At 30.4% G+C, this 17,246-nt stretch overlaps 1 protein-coding gene across 1 annotated transcript in view; it reads left to right on the forward strand.

Moving 5' to 3' along the window:
- LOC129907417 (homeotic protein spalt-major) overlaps nt 1-17,246 on the forward strand; it is a 55,367-nt gene that overhangs the window by 19,698 nt on the left and 18,423 nt on the right. Inside the window, exon 2 of the mRNA XM_055983617.1 lies at nt 13,994-16,455. Within this exon, the coding sequence (XP_055839592.1) occupies nt 14,028-16,455 (2,428 nt within the window). The 5' untranslated portion in view covers nt 13,994-14,027. The remainder of the gene's footprint in view (nt 1-13,993; nt 16,456-17,246) is intronic.

Here is a 17,246-nt window from a genome sequence, read left to right on the forward strand (position 1 = left end):
CCAACAGGCCCGTAGCCAGGGGGGAGGAGGGCATTGAGGGGCAATGTCCTACCATAAATTTAAAATGCCCTACCTTGGAAAATACCCTATATTAAAAAATGCCCTACCATCAGAAAGGGCAACTTATTATAGATGCCGTAGCTTCAAAATTGCTCCATCTTTAAAAATTCCTTGCCTCAAAAATGCACTACCTTCAAAAATGCCCTATTTATGAAAACTTTCTACCATCAAAAAAGCCCTACTTTTGAAAATGCCTTTCTTTTAAAAATATCGTACTTATAAAAGAGGCATTATATTTCTCTTTTAAGATATTATAGTACACCAAACAACTGAAAATATCTCAGACATTAAAACAAAAAAAAATGGGGTAAGACTTAAACACTTTTGACAGAAGACAACTTTTTTTTTAAAGGAACCGGTACATTAGAGCATAACCTCAAAAAAAAAGAAAAACTTTTTTTTGCATTTTCCAGGACAGCGTTAATATTTAAAAAACGAAAAAAGTACCTAAATATTTTGACTTTGGATTCAAGTTCAGCGGACCCAGGAAATACGGCCGCAATAAAAAATGAAATAAAACCTCAAAAAATACACACAAAACAACAAATTTTTAGGTGTTGTTTCATTTTTGGAGCCTTACTTCATTTTGTTTTTGAGGCATAATTGCATTATGAAATAAATCCCCAATGAAATAAGACCCCAACAATAATATTGCGGGGCCTTATTTCATTTGCCATAATTTACATGAAAATGCTTAACTGAATTGTCTTTCAAAAAAATTTTCTGAAATTCCGCTTATCAAGGACCCAGAATTGTCAAAGTACCGCTTATTATGGACTCGCTGATGGTTTGCAGAATAGCTGACAAAATCGCTCGATTTATTCGTTATAATAATAACGCATAATTTCAATATGAAAAAATACCCCAATTTGGGGCCTTATTTCAATTTTTCTTTTGGAGCCTTATTTCCTGGGTCCTAGTTTTGCTGAGCCGAGTTCAACACACAAAAAAACTTTTAGAAAAGTTCAGTTTAGTCTTTGTAATATGTTCAAATTAAACGCATTTGCATAACAATGCTAATTTTCCATGGATGTTTAAGGTCTTACAATTCCAACAAGAGAAGATTCTAATATGGTCAAAAATGATTTGAGTAGACTCGAAGATAGAACCGAAAACCAAGTGCAGATTTTTTACAAAAAAAAAATTAAATAAATTTGGTTGTATATTGTGCTCAATTAGGATTTCAAGGAAAAAAAAAAAAAAAAACAATGAAATAAATTAGATTTCATTATTTGTCAAAGATTACGCTGTGTGACAAAAACTAACATTTAAAGATTATTTTAGTCAAAATTTAGTATGTTTTGTCGAACATAGTAAAGAGGATTACTTTCTTTTTCTTTTCAATATACCCCCCGAAATTTGGATTTAGGGCAAACAAAAACAATAGGGATTTTACCAATGCCCTATACGATACTTGATAAGACCGTTGCCCTACCTGAAATTCTACTCTGGCTACGGGCCTGTATACCAACTTGGTGTATCATACCTACATCTGACTAATTTGAAGCCATGTCAAATTGTCAGCAACATAAAAACATTCATGTTAAACAGAAACATCAATTAAATTTATCTGTTCCACGCGAGCATGGGACATAGAAATTTATCGTCGCTCTTCTCAGTCTAAAGACTTTTAAAGAAGCTTCTCACATTCTCAAACCAAAACTTTTATTTCCCGCAACATCAACAAACATAAATATACGAAACTTTTAACTAATAAATGGCTTTTCATTAAAAAAAAAAAAAAAATACCTCGACAAATGATAATGACCATGATTGCTCTTTTAAATTAAACTAAAACCCAATAATCGACCTTATAGCTTTTAGACCCCAAAATACATAAATAACCCATTAAACGTGGCAACTAGCAACATTATATTGTGGCGCGAATATTTTCGGTAGATATTTGTGGAAAGTCTTTAAGACTCTATATAGGTAGCCATAGAATAGTCTTTTTAGATATCTGTCGCAACAGGTTTCAATCTTATTTTAGAAATATATTGAACTCAAACGTGTAGGTGGAATTTATGATAAAATATTAAAATTGCCTTTCAAAGTAGTTCTTGTTGGTGTGTGTCTAATTTCCTTAGTTTTTTTTTCGATTTGTATCAGTGAACTTAATTGCATTCGACATTATACATTCTAAATTATGAGTCTTTGATTTATTGAAGCAAACAAGAAAAAAGTGTATGGTTTTTGGTATTATATTTAAATAAATTATCGTTAAATAAAAATTGTATTTTTTATTGATTTCGAAAGTATAACCTTGGAGGAACCATAATTTTTCTGTGCAATTTTATTTATTATGATATATTTTTTTTTGTATTTGAGGTTGTGGGTTATTAATGGGTTTGAGATTATTTTATTTGTTTTGTTTCTAGGATATATGCAGAATTTTCAAATATCCGTATCCAAATTTGTACTGTCAAAAAAGGGAATGCACCCCAAAAAAAAATCCTGTAAATCCATAATTTTAACACTTAAACAAAATCCATATTACTATTATCACTCAAAATTTGTACCCAAGAGTTTTTGTAAATATAAATTATATAAAGCATTAGTAAAAGTGTAAGTGGGTGCAAATGGGGTAATCCCATATAAAAGTTATATCTAATACTAAAAAATATTATTAAAACAATAATATTGGTGAGTGAGAAGGGTAAAATTCGGTACAAGAAAAGCCCTTTTTAACATGATTTGGGGTGTGTCGGAGAAAAATAAAGAGTACCTAAAAGTTAATACTCTAGCTTCAATATCTTTGCATTTCGATCGCTGTATCTTTGACACAAACATTTATTGACACAGCTCTGTTCATATCCAAACAAAATTAAGCCTCGTGAAAAGTTTGGTAATAGATTTGGAAACAATTTTTTTTTAACTTAGCAGCATTTCTGCTCTCTACTTAATAAACAAATTTGAAGAAGCTTATTTGATTCCATAGAGTTGCCAGAATTATCAAACTTTTGAATCATAACAAAATACTGTACAGTAACCTTTTTCATGAACCCATTTAAAAAAAAAAAATTGTTGAAAATAAATATTTGATTTTTTTTTCTAAAAATCCGAAAAATCTATTTTTCGAAGATTTAACTTGATTTTAATTTTACGGTTGCTAACATGTTTTTGTTTAAAATATTTACATGCAATTACGACTGAGAAAATTTCTTGTTAAAATTTTTAGGTATACATGATTCCAAAGAGTTGCCAGAATCATCAAACTTTTGAATCATAGCAAAATATTGCATAATAACCTTTTTCATGAACCCATTTAACAAAAAAAATTGTGGAAAATAAATATTTGATTTTTTTTTTCTAAAAATCCAAAAAATCAATTTTTCGAAAATTCAACTTGTTTTTAATTTTACGGTTTCTAACATGGTTTTGTTTAAAATAATGTATTTACATGCAAATACTACTGAGAAAATTTCTTGGTAAAATTTTTAGATACCTACATGATTTCAAAGAGTTCCCAGAATCATCAAACTTTTGAATGCAAAATATTGCATAATAACATGAAAAAAAAATTATGCAAAATATTGCATAATTGCATGAAAAAGGACCCATTTAAAAAATTGTCTCAATAAATATTTGATTGTTTTTTTTTCTATAAAAATCCAAAAAATCTATTTTTCGAAGATTTAACTTGTTTTTAATTTTACGGTTGCTAACATATTTTTGTTTAAAATATTTACATGCAAAAACGACTGAGAAAATTTCTTGGTAAAATTTTTAGGTACATGATTCCAAAGAGTTGCCAGAATCATCAAACTTTTGAATGCAAAATATTGCATAGTCACCTTTTTCATGAACCCATTTAAAAAAAATTGTTGAAAATAAATATTTGATTTTTTCTTTTCTAAAAATCCAAAAATCTATTTTTCGAAAATTTTTCTTGATTTAATCTTACGGTTGCTAACATGTTTTTGTTTAAAATATTTACATGCAAATATGACTGAAAAAATTTCTTGGTAAACCAAACCAGTATTTTTTTTTTAAGTTAATGTCTTCATTTAAAAATTAAAGGACTTTCATCCTAAATAAAGTGGATTTCTTTTTAATTGCCACATTCAAAAAATTATGAAGATTTGTCCGCTTATTTTAGACGGAAGTCATCATGGCAAGTAACCATGCAGGTGGTCTTTTTTCTCCGTATAGAAAAACCTGGGTGATACTGGGTCTTGAATTGAAAATAACCAATACTGTCTTATAGGATAGTAAAAATAGATTTTTTTCAAGGAAATAATTTGTAAAAAACTTGTAGATGAGCAATTTTTCTTTGCCCTTTGAAGATTTCAAGTTTAGAAAAACTCAAAGCAAGAAAGTTTGAAATTCTTTAATTTATAAACAGTGAGTGATAGGTACATGAAAAACTCACGGTGGTCTTGAAAACGCGGCAGGTTTTATAAAAATGGATCCCAAAAGTAATGATGCAGATTTGTTCGAAATAATCTCAGGATTCCAAATTTTTAAATTTCAAAATCGTACCTGATCCCTTTTTTGAGTTACAGGCGTTATACATATATACATACAATTGACTTGCAATGGAAAAAAAATTAAACAAAAAACTAAAGCACATTATAATGTCCTATACCTTTTTGGAAAGCTAAAATATACTCCTTGAATTTGATGTTTATTTGAAGTTGATTTAGTAAATAGTTTTTGAGAAATTTAATTTCAAAGTCAAAATTAAAAAAAAAAAATAATAATTTTTGTATTTATGTTAATTTTTTTTACCTTTGAATTACAAGGTACAAGTTTTTTTCAAAATTGAATGTTCTATTTCTATCTTAGTCAAATCCTTAAAAATGTGTATAATGGTTATTTAATCAACAGATTTGTAAGTTCTAATCACACTAAGTGTGACTCAGAATCAACCCCAAGAACGAAGTCGTATTTTGGCACCTTTTTTGAGATTTTTTGTTAATTTTTGGTGTTTTTTTAAATGTTTTTTTTTTGCCATTTACATTTTTTTTAAATCTCAAAAACTAAGATACTTTTAAACATGCTGTTTTCTTGTTTTTGACTTAAAATCAATGAGAGCATTGATTTTTGTAAAAAATGTTTACGTTTTATTAAAAACAATAGAGTAAAATAAACTAAAAGAAAAAAAAATATTTTTTTCTAAAATAATAACTTTAAAATTTTATTTCTCAAAAACTATTTATTCAATCAACTTCAAATAAACATCAAATTAAAGGAGTATATTTTAGCTTTCCAAAAAGGTATAGGACATTATAATGTGCTTTTGTTTTTTGTTTAATTTTTTTTCCATTGCAAGTCAAATGTATATATATGTATAATGCCTGTAACTCAAAAAAGGGATCAGGTACGATTTTGAAACTTACAAATTTGGAATCCTGAGATCATTTCGAACAAATCTGCATCATTACTTTTGGGATCCATTTTTATAAAACCTGTCGCGTTTTTAAGACCACCGTGAACTGTAGATACCTAATTAAAAGATGTTCAAATTTTTATTTCGATTATTTTTTAACAGGTTGGGGTCAAAATTCTGCCTGGGTCTTTATAATTCTGTTTTACAAAATTCAACCAAAAATCAAAAAGGGTTTGGAAAATGTTAAAGAGCGCTCGATTTTTTTAATTTTTGGCAGAATTTGTAAAATCATCTTCTAGCTAAATTTGCTGCCTATTTGTAAGTCTGTACTCTAAGCTGTTTGAAAATTATTTGTGATGGTTAAACAGCAAGCAGTTAAGAAAATACTAACCTAAAAACACATTAATGAGGTGTATTTTTGTAAAAATAAAACAGCATTAGCTAAATTTTTTTGGTTAAAAGAAATGCTGACAGAATTTTAAAAAAAATTTTGAAAGAAAGAAATTTCTTGAAAAAAGCAGAATTTTGACCTGATCCCTTTTTTAACTTAGCCTCAAAAAAATTTTTCTTTTAATTTAACACAAATTGTTCGATTTTGATCAAATTTAGTGAAAATGTACATTTTTGTGTTTTAATTTACAGCGAAATATCATAATATCAAAATACCAAATAATTACAAATAACTTAATGAACAACGGATATATTTAGCATATTTTGTAAAAAAAACTCGTTGAGAGATGAGAGACTGAAATCATTAGGTATAAGTTTTCAAAATATTTTAGATATTTATAAAAATTGATAGGGATCTAAATCCTGGTTTCCAACCCAAATTTTTAACTGCTTAGAAACAATCATCCATATTCTATACGAAAGAAAAAATGTTTTGATTAATTTTAAAATTATTCCTTTTAAATACAAAAAAAAAAAAATCAAAATTAATTTCTTTTTAAACTTTGGATAAAATATTTTCAAAAAACAAACTAAAAACCATAAAACTGACCAGGTAATTAAAATAAAAACTAATAAAAAATATTCAAAAAACATGCAAAATCTGCACGAAATTATTTTTAATTATTGGTTTTTGATGGGATTTTATAGAATTGATATTTTTTTTTGTTTTTTTTTCGAATATAACATAAAAATACTTATCCTAACCCCTCTCTTGACTATTTTGTTATAATATGGTAACAGAAGGCATTTTGTATTTTTGGAAAGTTTTATTGATACCAATTAAATTTTATTTAACCGGTTAGTCCATATTGTTCATTAAAATCCAACAAGAAGTGTTTATTTAAATTTTGGTATTAAGTTTTGATTTTTATGGCATTTTTATGACGTGAGATATGGTTATAGGTTTTATTTTATTTATTTATTTGTTTTTTTGTCTTTGACTAAATACATTTATAGGTTAGGAATGATATGAGATAGGTTTTCAGAGTGCGGTCTTGAACTGGCCTTTTCACACGTTTTGTCATAAATATCAGTTTTATGTTTGATTTTCTTGTTGTTGTTTTTTTTGTCATAGAAGTGGATATATGCATAAAAGGTCTGTCTGTCTCTGTTATCGAAATATTTGAAAGTTGATATGTTATTTAATTTAATATATCTTGAGAGAGAGATTGATTATTTATTAACATGTTCCAGTTAAATTGGTCGGTCAAAGTCATTCGTATAAGACAATTTTATATCATTCAGACTGGACTTGCAATAAAATAACCCAAAATCTTGAAATAAATTTGATTGAAAATATTGTTTTCAAAATGCTATAAAGATGTTTTATAAGATAAGCATCACAAAAAAAAAACTGTTCCAAAATGCAATTTTAAATCCGTTTTCAGTTTACCTATATAAAAACTTGTGCTACTTCCAAGGTTTGCAAAATTTCATTCACAATGTCATGATAGCTATTAATTAATTGTTTATCATCAGACTCTTGTGGCCCAATTGTTCAGACAGTCAAAAAAAGGGAGCCGTACCTAACACAGAAGATATAATGTTTCATTGATGAATGTGCTTAAGAGACACATCACAGAAACCGCACTTTAGATCCTTTTTCAATGAAGTGAACGCCTATTTTTACAAAAAAGAAATCCGTTTTTGTCTAAATGTGGTGCACCTGAGTTACGCAATACCTATACACTTTCGTTAAACAATGCCTTAAAACAACAACAAGTGTCACAGGCAAAGGATAGAAGAAAGTAAGAAATACCTATCAACGAATTATTAGTCATTTAGGGTTTGATTCTTATCAATATAATTAAGTTAGAATCCGAATTCCAAAATATGTATGAAATAAATTTATGAATCAATATTCTTTATAATCGGTAAAATAATCCTGAACCTTAACTAACATGTGAACTAGAAAGCCGAATATTTTGGTTCAAAAGATGACCTGAGTTAGAGGTTAGGTGCATTGTTGAACGTTGTCGTTTTTAAATTTGATATCGATAAGAATATAATAAATGAGCAAGTTTTGTTTGCCCTAATTTTCATTTATTTTTCCCACGATCCTTTTTTTGGTTTCACTGTTTGATGGAATAAAATTTTATTTTTTTCGAAAGATATAAAAACTTTGTTTTTAACATTTCGATTTTCTTACATAATTTTTTAAATACATAAATTGTTTCAAATAATTTTGTAAGAAAAAACCTTATTTTGAATACAAAAAAAAATATAATGTAATCAAAAGTAGGTAAATTTAAATATAAAAAATTGGTATTTAAAATTAACTCTCAGTGACCTAATTTTTATTGGTAAGAATTGAAAATTAGTTTTCAATTTTTAGTACAAAAATATTAAATTGAATCTTAATGTATTAAAGTCGTAAACGAAGACAGAAGCCATTAAAAAATAGGAATAATGTCACGTTATGTGTTTTGTTAAAAAAAATTGCATTTGAACCCTTTTTCTGATAAATTTGAATTTGTACTTTGTGTTTTCGAAGATAATTGTTTGAATTACCTACCTACGAACAATTTTTGATCCCCAATGTATGTTAAGTAATTCAAAAAATACTAAATTTAACCACAAGATTTTTAACACTGTAAAGTTTCAGATTTTTAGTGAAGAATTTTTAGGATTTTGATACGCAAACTTTTGTAATGATTTGGCATTCGAAACAAAAAAACTGTTTTTATTATTCTCGTAATTGACTTAACTGATTTTAACGAACATGTTTATGAAAAAGCATGACCTTAAAAATTAATACAAAAAGCAAAATTTGTCTATTGTTTCTTTTTATTTTTTTTGTATATTTTTGATTTAAAAATTTTTACAATATTTATTTTTAAACATTTAAATATTCTTTTTTTTTAATGAATATTAAAATAAGACTACCTACTTAAATGATTAATTTATTATTGATTAACATACTATGAAAAAAAAAATCAATTGGCATTGAACTTCTGAATAATCATTTTTATCAAAAAAAAAAAAAAAACAAAACCGACTTCCATAGATAAAAACTGGGTTTTATGGTTTTTCTCATAGTTTCTATAGCCAGAACTAAACGAAATTGTAATGGGACTAGCTTTCCAATACAAAAAGAATTATCAAAATTGGTTCACTCTGTCCAAAGTTATGAGGTAAAAAATAAAAAAAAAATACTGACGAATTGAAAGTCGGTAAAAAGTAGACTTTCTTTTATCACATCAACTAACAATTTAGCAGGTTCTCTTTTGAAATCAATAGTCTAACTACGGCATACGTTCGTTAACGTATGGTCGGTATGTGTCCCTATTTTTTTCTACTGATTTTAATAAAGACAGCAACAGTCAAAACGTTAACGTATGATCGTAATCGTGTGCCGGGATTCTACCCCAGTATTTTCAATTTCTAATTTTAACCAGTTTTTTAAGTAAATTCATAAGTTATTCGCACAAATCAACTTTAAAATATATGCATTTCAATATTATGTTTTCCTGCTTCGTTCAAACTACTCAAATGATAGCATTTCGACTGGTACTAAAACTTCGAACCAGAGATCGAAAGTAAAAGTCAACTTTTTCGCAGGTCTTTAAATAACACACATTTATTGAGATTTTTATTTACGATCCCTTAATAACCGGTTCACTCACAAAGTGTTTTTTTTTGGTTTCCGTCAGTGGGAAACTTTTATTTTCTTTTTTTTTAGGTTTTGGTCAACAGATGACTTTTATCGCTGAGAGAAAAAAATAAAAGTCTTTTGGTTACTAACAATCAAGATTTACAAATTTACGCTATAATATACACCCAGCATATTGTAGACGTCATCTGAATTTGATTTTCTTGCATTGTTGTTGCTTTGTCAATGTTGGAAACTGTTCAAGATGGTCAATTTTATAAGGTGAAAGCGAGACACATTTCAAATGTAAGAGAATAAAAAAATGTCAGTAAAATAAAAACACTAAAGTTAAATTTAGGTGACGTCACGTTTATAGAGAGAGATAGGATGATGAAAGTCTAAGTTGTATATCTTAATTTACAGTTTTGCAATACAGTTTTGCAGTTTTGAATTTGACATTGGTATGTTAAATTAGTCAGTGTTCAAAGGTTCAATAATTGTGAGGTTTAATCGGAGTGAAATAATTATGGGTAGAAAATCAAACGAAAAAGTTAGAAATTATTATGAATACAACTCTACAACGGACAAATCAAAGCGCAGTGTTTGCAATAACGAGCTTAGTGGATTGCATATAACGAATTTAAAAAGACATTTAGAAATAAAACATATAGACATTTTAGAAAACGATATAATAAGAAACAGTTTAGAAAAATAATGAAGTTGAAAAAAAGAAAGTGAAAATATCTTTTGAATTAAATAAAGAAGACTTTATTGACTCGGTCATAAAAATAGTGACCAAAGATGGACGACCCTTTAAGCATCTTGATGGCGAAGGCTTTAGGGAAATTGTAAATCCAATATTTAAAGAATTGGGTATGTTGCCCATATCTTCCTCAAATGTAATGGAATTCGTAGACACAAAACTGGAACAGGTGAAAAATGAAATTCTAAAAGTTGTCAAAGGTAGGATTGTTAGTTTAAAAATTGATTGTGCCACTCGGATGGACCGATCAATTTTAGGAGTAAATTTGCAGTTCATTGAACTGAAACCAAACTTTATTAATATTGCCGTAAGAACCTTGGCTATGGTACAGATCGACGAAAGAAACTATTTTAAAAATTTTGTCTGATTATTCAATCGACTTGAATCAGATATACAGGTAAGTTTCGATTGCCTTCTACAAAAATCGTAAAATACGGAAAATTTTGGAACCCGATTGTACTGAGTAGGTGGCATTGTCTTAACTTTTTTAAGATTAGGCTACCATTAAAAATAACGGTAGATTAAAATACACAATTAAAAATTCTGTCCTATATTTAAAGACAACCTTTGAAATGCAAAAAAAAAAAAAAATTGTTTTTAATAGTGCGATTTTATTACACAATTTTTTAATAACTCTTTTATTAATTTCAAATACAGAAAATTAAAATGTAATCAAATGTATTACATAGGTATCTAATTTCAAATACAACACATAATAATGTAATCAAAAGTATCTATTGAAATATAAGAAAATTTGAATTAAAAACTAATTTCTTTGCACCTAAATTATAACTTTGCCTGGGTAAGAATTGAAATTAAATACTCGTCTTTTTTTTCAATACAAGAAAATTAAATTTTAATCAAACTGTATTTAAAAGGGGGCATACTGCTTGAATGCATTATGTTTATGCAAACACGAAAACAACTAAAAAATACAAATATTGTGAAAATTAATTTAAGTTTACATTAAATTGAAAGATTTTTTTTAATTTTAAAAATATACGTAAACATTAATCATTGTGGCTATTATTTTTTTTTACAGTTTCAGCATTTTTTTCTTTTCAGTACATTTTAACTCCCGTCTACAGATTTGATTTTTGTCTTAAGATTTGATTTTTGTCTTAAAATAACGTATTTATAGATACGTAAATCTATAACAACTGTCATCATATGTTTTACATAAAAAAAAACTTAAGAAAAGAGCCTTATTTATCGTATTGAACACTTTTGGTTTATTTTCAACGATAAAAGTTTTAGGTTGACTTTTAACTTTTATTTTTTACAAAAAAAGTCAACCGATGAGAGTAATTTTTAAAGTAAAAAAATAAACCTCAACCAAAGACCTAAAAAAATATTTTTTTAAAATAAAAGTCAGACCAAGACCTAAATAAAGTAGGTATATTTAATATCGGTCAGTGGGATATACCAATAGAAAATAAAAGTAACTGTTATTTTTGGTCTCTGCTTCGAACACATTCCTAAAGACTTAAAAGATTTTGAAATCTGCAAAAGATTAAGTATCAAAATGTCTGAGCAAATCTGAAAATGTAAAGTCTCTTTCATTCAAAGCCAATGCTATTTTAGATTTTTCCATGTCCCACCCGTGGCAATTTGTTTTCAGTTTTTATGTTTTCAGTTTTTTTTTTTAGTTTTATAACAGTTTTTGGAATTTTAAATCTTGGTTGGTTTGAACTTTTTTGGTCAATTTTTCTTCTTTTTTCCAAATCTAGTTAAAATAACTTTTACGATGGTTAATTTAAAAAAAAGTTTGATGTAACAATATTTGTGCTTAAGTTAGAGAATGAGGTACCTAATGAAAAATTGTGCTAAAATATCTTGAGGAAAATTTTTTAATCAAAGTCAAAGCACAATGTAAGTCAGAAAAATGATACACTGTGGTCGGCAACGAAAATAGAGCTAGAACCAAACCGTACTTGCGTAGTCCGAATCCAAAGTCAAAATTTCACTGGCACTTCACGTTTTTGAAATACTTGAATATAAACAGGTCAAAAACGCGTTTTTGTTTACATTTGACGTCAAATTACACCACTGTTAAATATTTTTTTTTTGCAAATTTTCATATGCAATTTTAAAACGCAATATTTTATTGTCCTAAATATATTTTACATTTTTTCAAAATTGATTTTTTTCTCAAAGATATTGCAAAATGAAATTTATGATATATCTCAAAACCTTAGTACATATCATAATGAATGGTTTTTTTGATCCAAATTAGAGTTTGCTACTTTTTATTTGGATTTTAAAAAGCAACATTTTAAGGAAAAATGTATTTTTTTTGATTAAAAATCAAAAAGAACTTCATTGAAAATTAGTTTTTGAAACTTAATAGTGAAAATAGAGATGAGTATAGCTCAAACACCAGACAGGATAGAACAAAATTGTAAACAGTTTTGAATTCAGCACACTAAAGTCAATTAAAATCACCTTACAAAGTTCTTGCTACCGACTTTTTTTTTATTTTTGCCAACCAATGTAATTGGTAACATTTGAGCAAAGGTTGGGCTACTGAAAAAAGACTTAATTTTGCCAAACGAACTACACAAAATCCTATCAAGCAAAAAATAAAAAAAAAATCTCAAAAAAGTGTAAAATCTCTCCCTCACTACGGAAATAGATGTCATTTTTAATACAAAATTCAAATAAAAGGAAAAAAAAAATCACACAAACAATTTCTTATAACACTAATTTATTCCACACAACATACTGAAACGCTTCCCGAAACATCCAATAACTTTTTACCGATCAAACAAAACAAACAGAAAAATCTTCCATTACATATTCAATTTTTCTCTCCGGATATACCTAAAAATGTATTAATTTGGTGAAACATGACGTATTTTTCGCAATTACCCTATATAAATTCTTGCATTGACTAGGTTTAGGGTTTATTCCTTAACAACTTCTTTCTATTCAAATTGTTTAGCTACATACACATTTCAAGCATATCTACGATGAATCATTGAATTGGGCAACGTATAATGCTTCTCGAGTTATGCAAAATTATTTCAATATTATTATTACACATAGGTTCTAGAAAACTGAGAGTCTCCATCATTCCTCCATCATTATTATAATATACGCACCCAAAAATGATAAGACATTTCACAAGGCTAAATTCATTTTTTTATTACCTAGGTATATCCTAAATAACTTTCCACAAATTACTAACAAATTATACAATTTAATATCGATTGTATATTTTTATTATATGCTCATATCATAAAATCATTTCGACCTAATATGGCCTTCGCACAAAACAAAGATACGCAACTTTCAAATATTAAACATTTATTCAACATTCCTTTTTGCCTGCTATTCACAAAACAACAAAATTAAATTATCCTGTGCAAAGACAATATTATTCTTACAATAAAAATCTAACACTGTTTACTGATTTTTTTTCGAATCGCTTAGTTATGCAACAATAATAAATACCATTTTTTCCACTGATTTATATAAATAAACTAAGAATTAATTTTCAAAAGGCAAGCGGATCCACGTTCGCAAAAAGGCCTCCAAAGAATCCCCCATACAAAATAAGAAAACGAATAACAAATTCAAAAACAAAATATATAATAAAATTAGTAACCTAATAATATGCAACTTATTTATTCATAGAAACCCCCTATTCATATATTCAAAAAGTATTTTATCATAACACTGCGTAAATCAGTAGATACTTTGGATATGATACCTTTTTTCCTATCGTTGATCAATCTAATTTTTTAAGAATAAATGCATCTATGTGGTAACAAATTTCCTTTTTCTTTTGCAGACTGGCGAAGTAGCAGCAACGTTTTCTAGCAAAGATGTGCTCCATTTTTCACAATCGTATTAATTACCGAGGTCCTAGGGGTGGCAATGGTGCTGGCGGTAACGCCACTGAACCATCGTCCATCAAAGATGACCCAGATCGTAATAACAACAGTGGCAGCGACAATGGGCCAGACTCACGTCTCATACACCTACACCAAAGCGGCGATGAAGATGAAGACGGTGAGCCCGGCGGCGATGATGGGGTCATTGAAGAGGAAGAAGCATTGGATCTATCGGTGATGTCGCGTTTTCCGGCCACCGGCCATGTTGCTCTCGAGGCCCTCCAACACACAAAGGTGGCTGTGGCCCAATTTGCCGCCACAGCCATAGCCAACTCGCAGAACTATGACGAGGCAGTGAGTGATCTGGCCGTGGTGCAGTCGACGATATTCAATGTGCAGCGCCAGCAGCTTATGCAGATGCAGCTGATACAGCACCTGCAGTCACAGCTAAAGCATCGAACTGAGGAGGGCGATGTTGACAATGATGACGATGATGATGATGATGACGGTGGTGGTGGTGGTGGTGATGAGGATGAAAGACTTACAATGAAGGAGGAAGAAGATGATGATGGGGACATAACTTGTCAGAGCACAGATCAAATCCCAGAGAAAGAAAAGACTGAAATCAAAGAGGAGCCCCAGACAAAGACTCCAGCGAGTAGTGAAGAGGAGAAGCAAGAATGCACAGAAGCATTTCAGCCGCACCTATGCGACATAAGTTCATCATTTGCCTCGAGCATCATCACCAATCATGATCCTCCGCCGCCACCGAACGAGCCCAATTGTCTAGAAATGCTCCAACGGCGAACAGAAGAGGTCCTAGACTCAGCTTCGCAAAGCGTGCATTCGAATCACCTTAATGACGAGTATGATTACTCACGGAAAGACGGCCAGGGGCGGGGGGAAATCTTCAAGCATCGTTGCAAATACTGTGGGAAAATCTTTGGTTCCTATTCAGCGTTGCAAATTCACCTGCGATCGCACACCGGTGAGAGACCCTTTCAGTGTAATGTTTGTGGTAGTAAATTCACGACCAAGGGCAATTTGAAGGTGCACTATCAACGTCACACTCAGATATTTCCTCCGATGTTGATGCCTCCGTCTGGGAATCCAGAGCAATACCATCCTCCTCCACCGCCGTATCCAATGCCTGGTGGGAATCCATCATCGATGAGGCTGCCATTTCCACCATTCGTCCAGATGCCTCCATTCCATGTGAGTTCTCCTCCGAATCAGGACAAGGAGCCACAGCAACCAAACATTGAGAAGAAACCACAGGTTCAACAGCAAACTGAGGCTCAAGACCTCCGGAAACCTTCTAAAGAAGACGATGAAGATGTAATTCCTGTGCTTCCACCTGTGCTTCCTATCGTCATTGAGGAGAAACCAAAGAAAGAAATATCAATTCCTATCCCTCCACCAAATCATCGCCGTAAACGGCCATCAAGTCCTAGGGAGCCAAGGGACTTACATCCCCAAGCTCCTTTAAGACCTTCGGTGGATGAAAATATTGCCGCGGAGAATCTATCAAAGTCATCCCGGCGATCATCGTTAAGTCGAGGGTCGGCAACAAGTCTCGAACAGATTCCGTCGGAGTACTCCTTGGCCCAAATGGAACGACTTATAGACAAGTCTTGGGAAGACCTCATCGAAATCGATAAGACCTCAGAGACTTCCAAGCTCCAGCAACTTGTCGACAACATCGAGAATAAACTTACCGATCCAAATCAATGTATATTTTGCCAGAAAGTGATGTCCTGTCGAAGTTCCTTGCAAATGCATATTCGAACACACACCGGCGAGAGACCTTTTCGATGTCGAATTTGTGGTCGAGCTTTTGCCACAAAGGGTAATCTTAAAGCGCACATGAGCATTCATAAAATCAAACCACCAATGCGAAGTCAGTTTAAGTGTCCTGTTTGCCATCAAAAGTTCTCGAATGGTATAATCCTGCAGCAACACATAAGAATACACACGCTAGATGATGGTGATGGAGGTGTCGAGAGGGCGAAATACATGGAAATGGTCAATGCGACAGAGGATCAAAGTTCCACTCGATCGATTTGTACATCGGATAATATGGATTTTTCACAGTCTGAATATTCGGGACAGAGATCGGAATCGTCACAGGGTGATTTTGATGATTTCACAATGGTGAGTGAGGAAGATTCGCCAATTGAAGTGCAGGGAGATGGTGAGAGGAGAGGTGAGGAAAAGGAGAGACATGATGAGTCAGAAGGTGGTAGTTATTCGGATGAAAATGGTGCAATGGATTTGTCGGCAAAGTCGGCAGATAGTGAGAAGAGTTCTGAACACACTGGAGGCGTTAGTTTGGTGCCGAATTTTCTTTTAATGGCGAGAGAAAATCGAAGTCCACCGAAATTCCCGATGTTGCCATTTGGACCGTTGGGGATTATTGGTAAGTGATAGCCTTCAGTATGCAATTTATTTTTATTTAACAGTTTTTATTTTTATCGAGAAATATATGAGTGTTGTTGGAAAAAACCCGATTTATGGTTAGGTATGTGAGATTAAGTGGCGCCCGAGAAAGGATTCAGCTTCTTTACTTGAATGATTTTTAATAATATTTTTGGTCTTTAATTTTAAGAATTTAAGAATTTCAGACTTTTTTTTACAAAATTCTCCTTTATAAAGTTATAAAGTATTAACCGTCTTAAACTTTTTTTAGCCAAATTTAACCATTCTCAAATTTGGTAAATCTTAGATTGAAAATTGTTATCAAGCTAGATCTAAGGATTATTGTGGGTTTAAGTGGCGCCCGGGGTAGGATTGACATGTGCATATGTATTGCATAAAGATAGCATGTGGGCTTAAATGGCGCCCAGGGCATGATCAAAAACCTGATGCTTTTTATATCTTCTTTGTAGCAACTTTTGCAACTTTTTCTTATGAAATGGTTTAGTAGCTCGTTATCCAAAATTTTGAAAGGGTTCCACGCAAAATTACTTTCTGTTAAATGGCGCCCGGTACCGAACATCAAATATCTTGTATTTGATGCTTGCGAATGGAATTAAATTTTAATTAATGTTGTTTCTAGTGAAATATGCTTTTATTCACTTATTGCTTAAATGGCGCCCGGGTAGGATTAGGATTTTCGTTTTGATTTTAAACTAAGTTATGCAGTAGGAGTTCCTTGGCCTATTGGCATCTAAACTCATTTAGTTTTGCTTATTCATCGGTGGTAACATA

Source organism: Episyrphus balteatus, chromosome 1 (assembly GCF_945859705.1).
Source record: "Episyrphus balteatus chromosome 1, idEpiBalt1.1, whole genome shotgun sequence".
Taxonomy (NCBI): Eukaryota; Metazoa; Arthropoda; class Insecta; order Diptera; family Syrphidae; genus Episyrphus; species Episyrphus balteatus.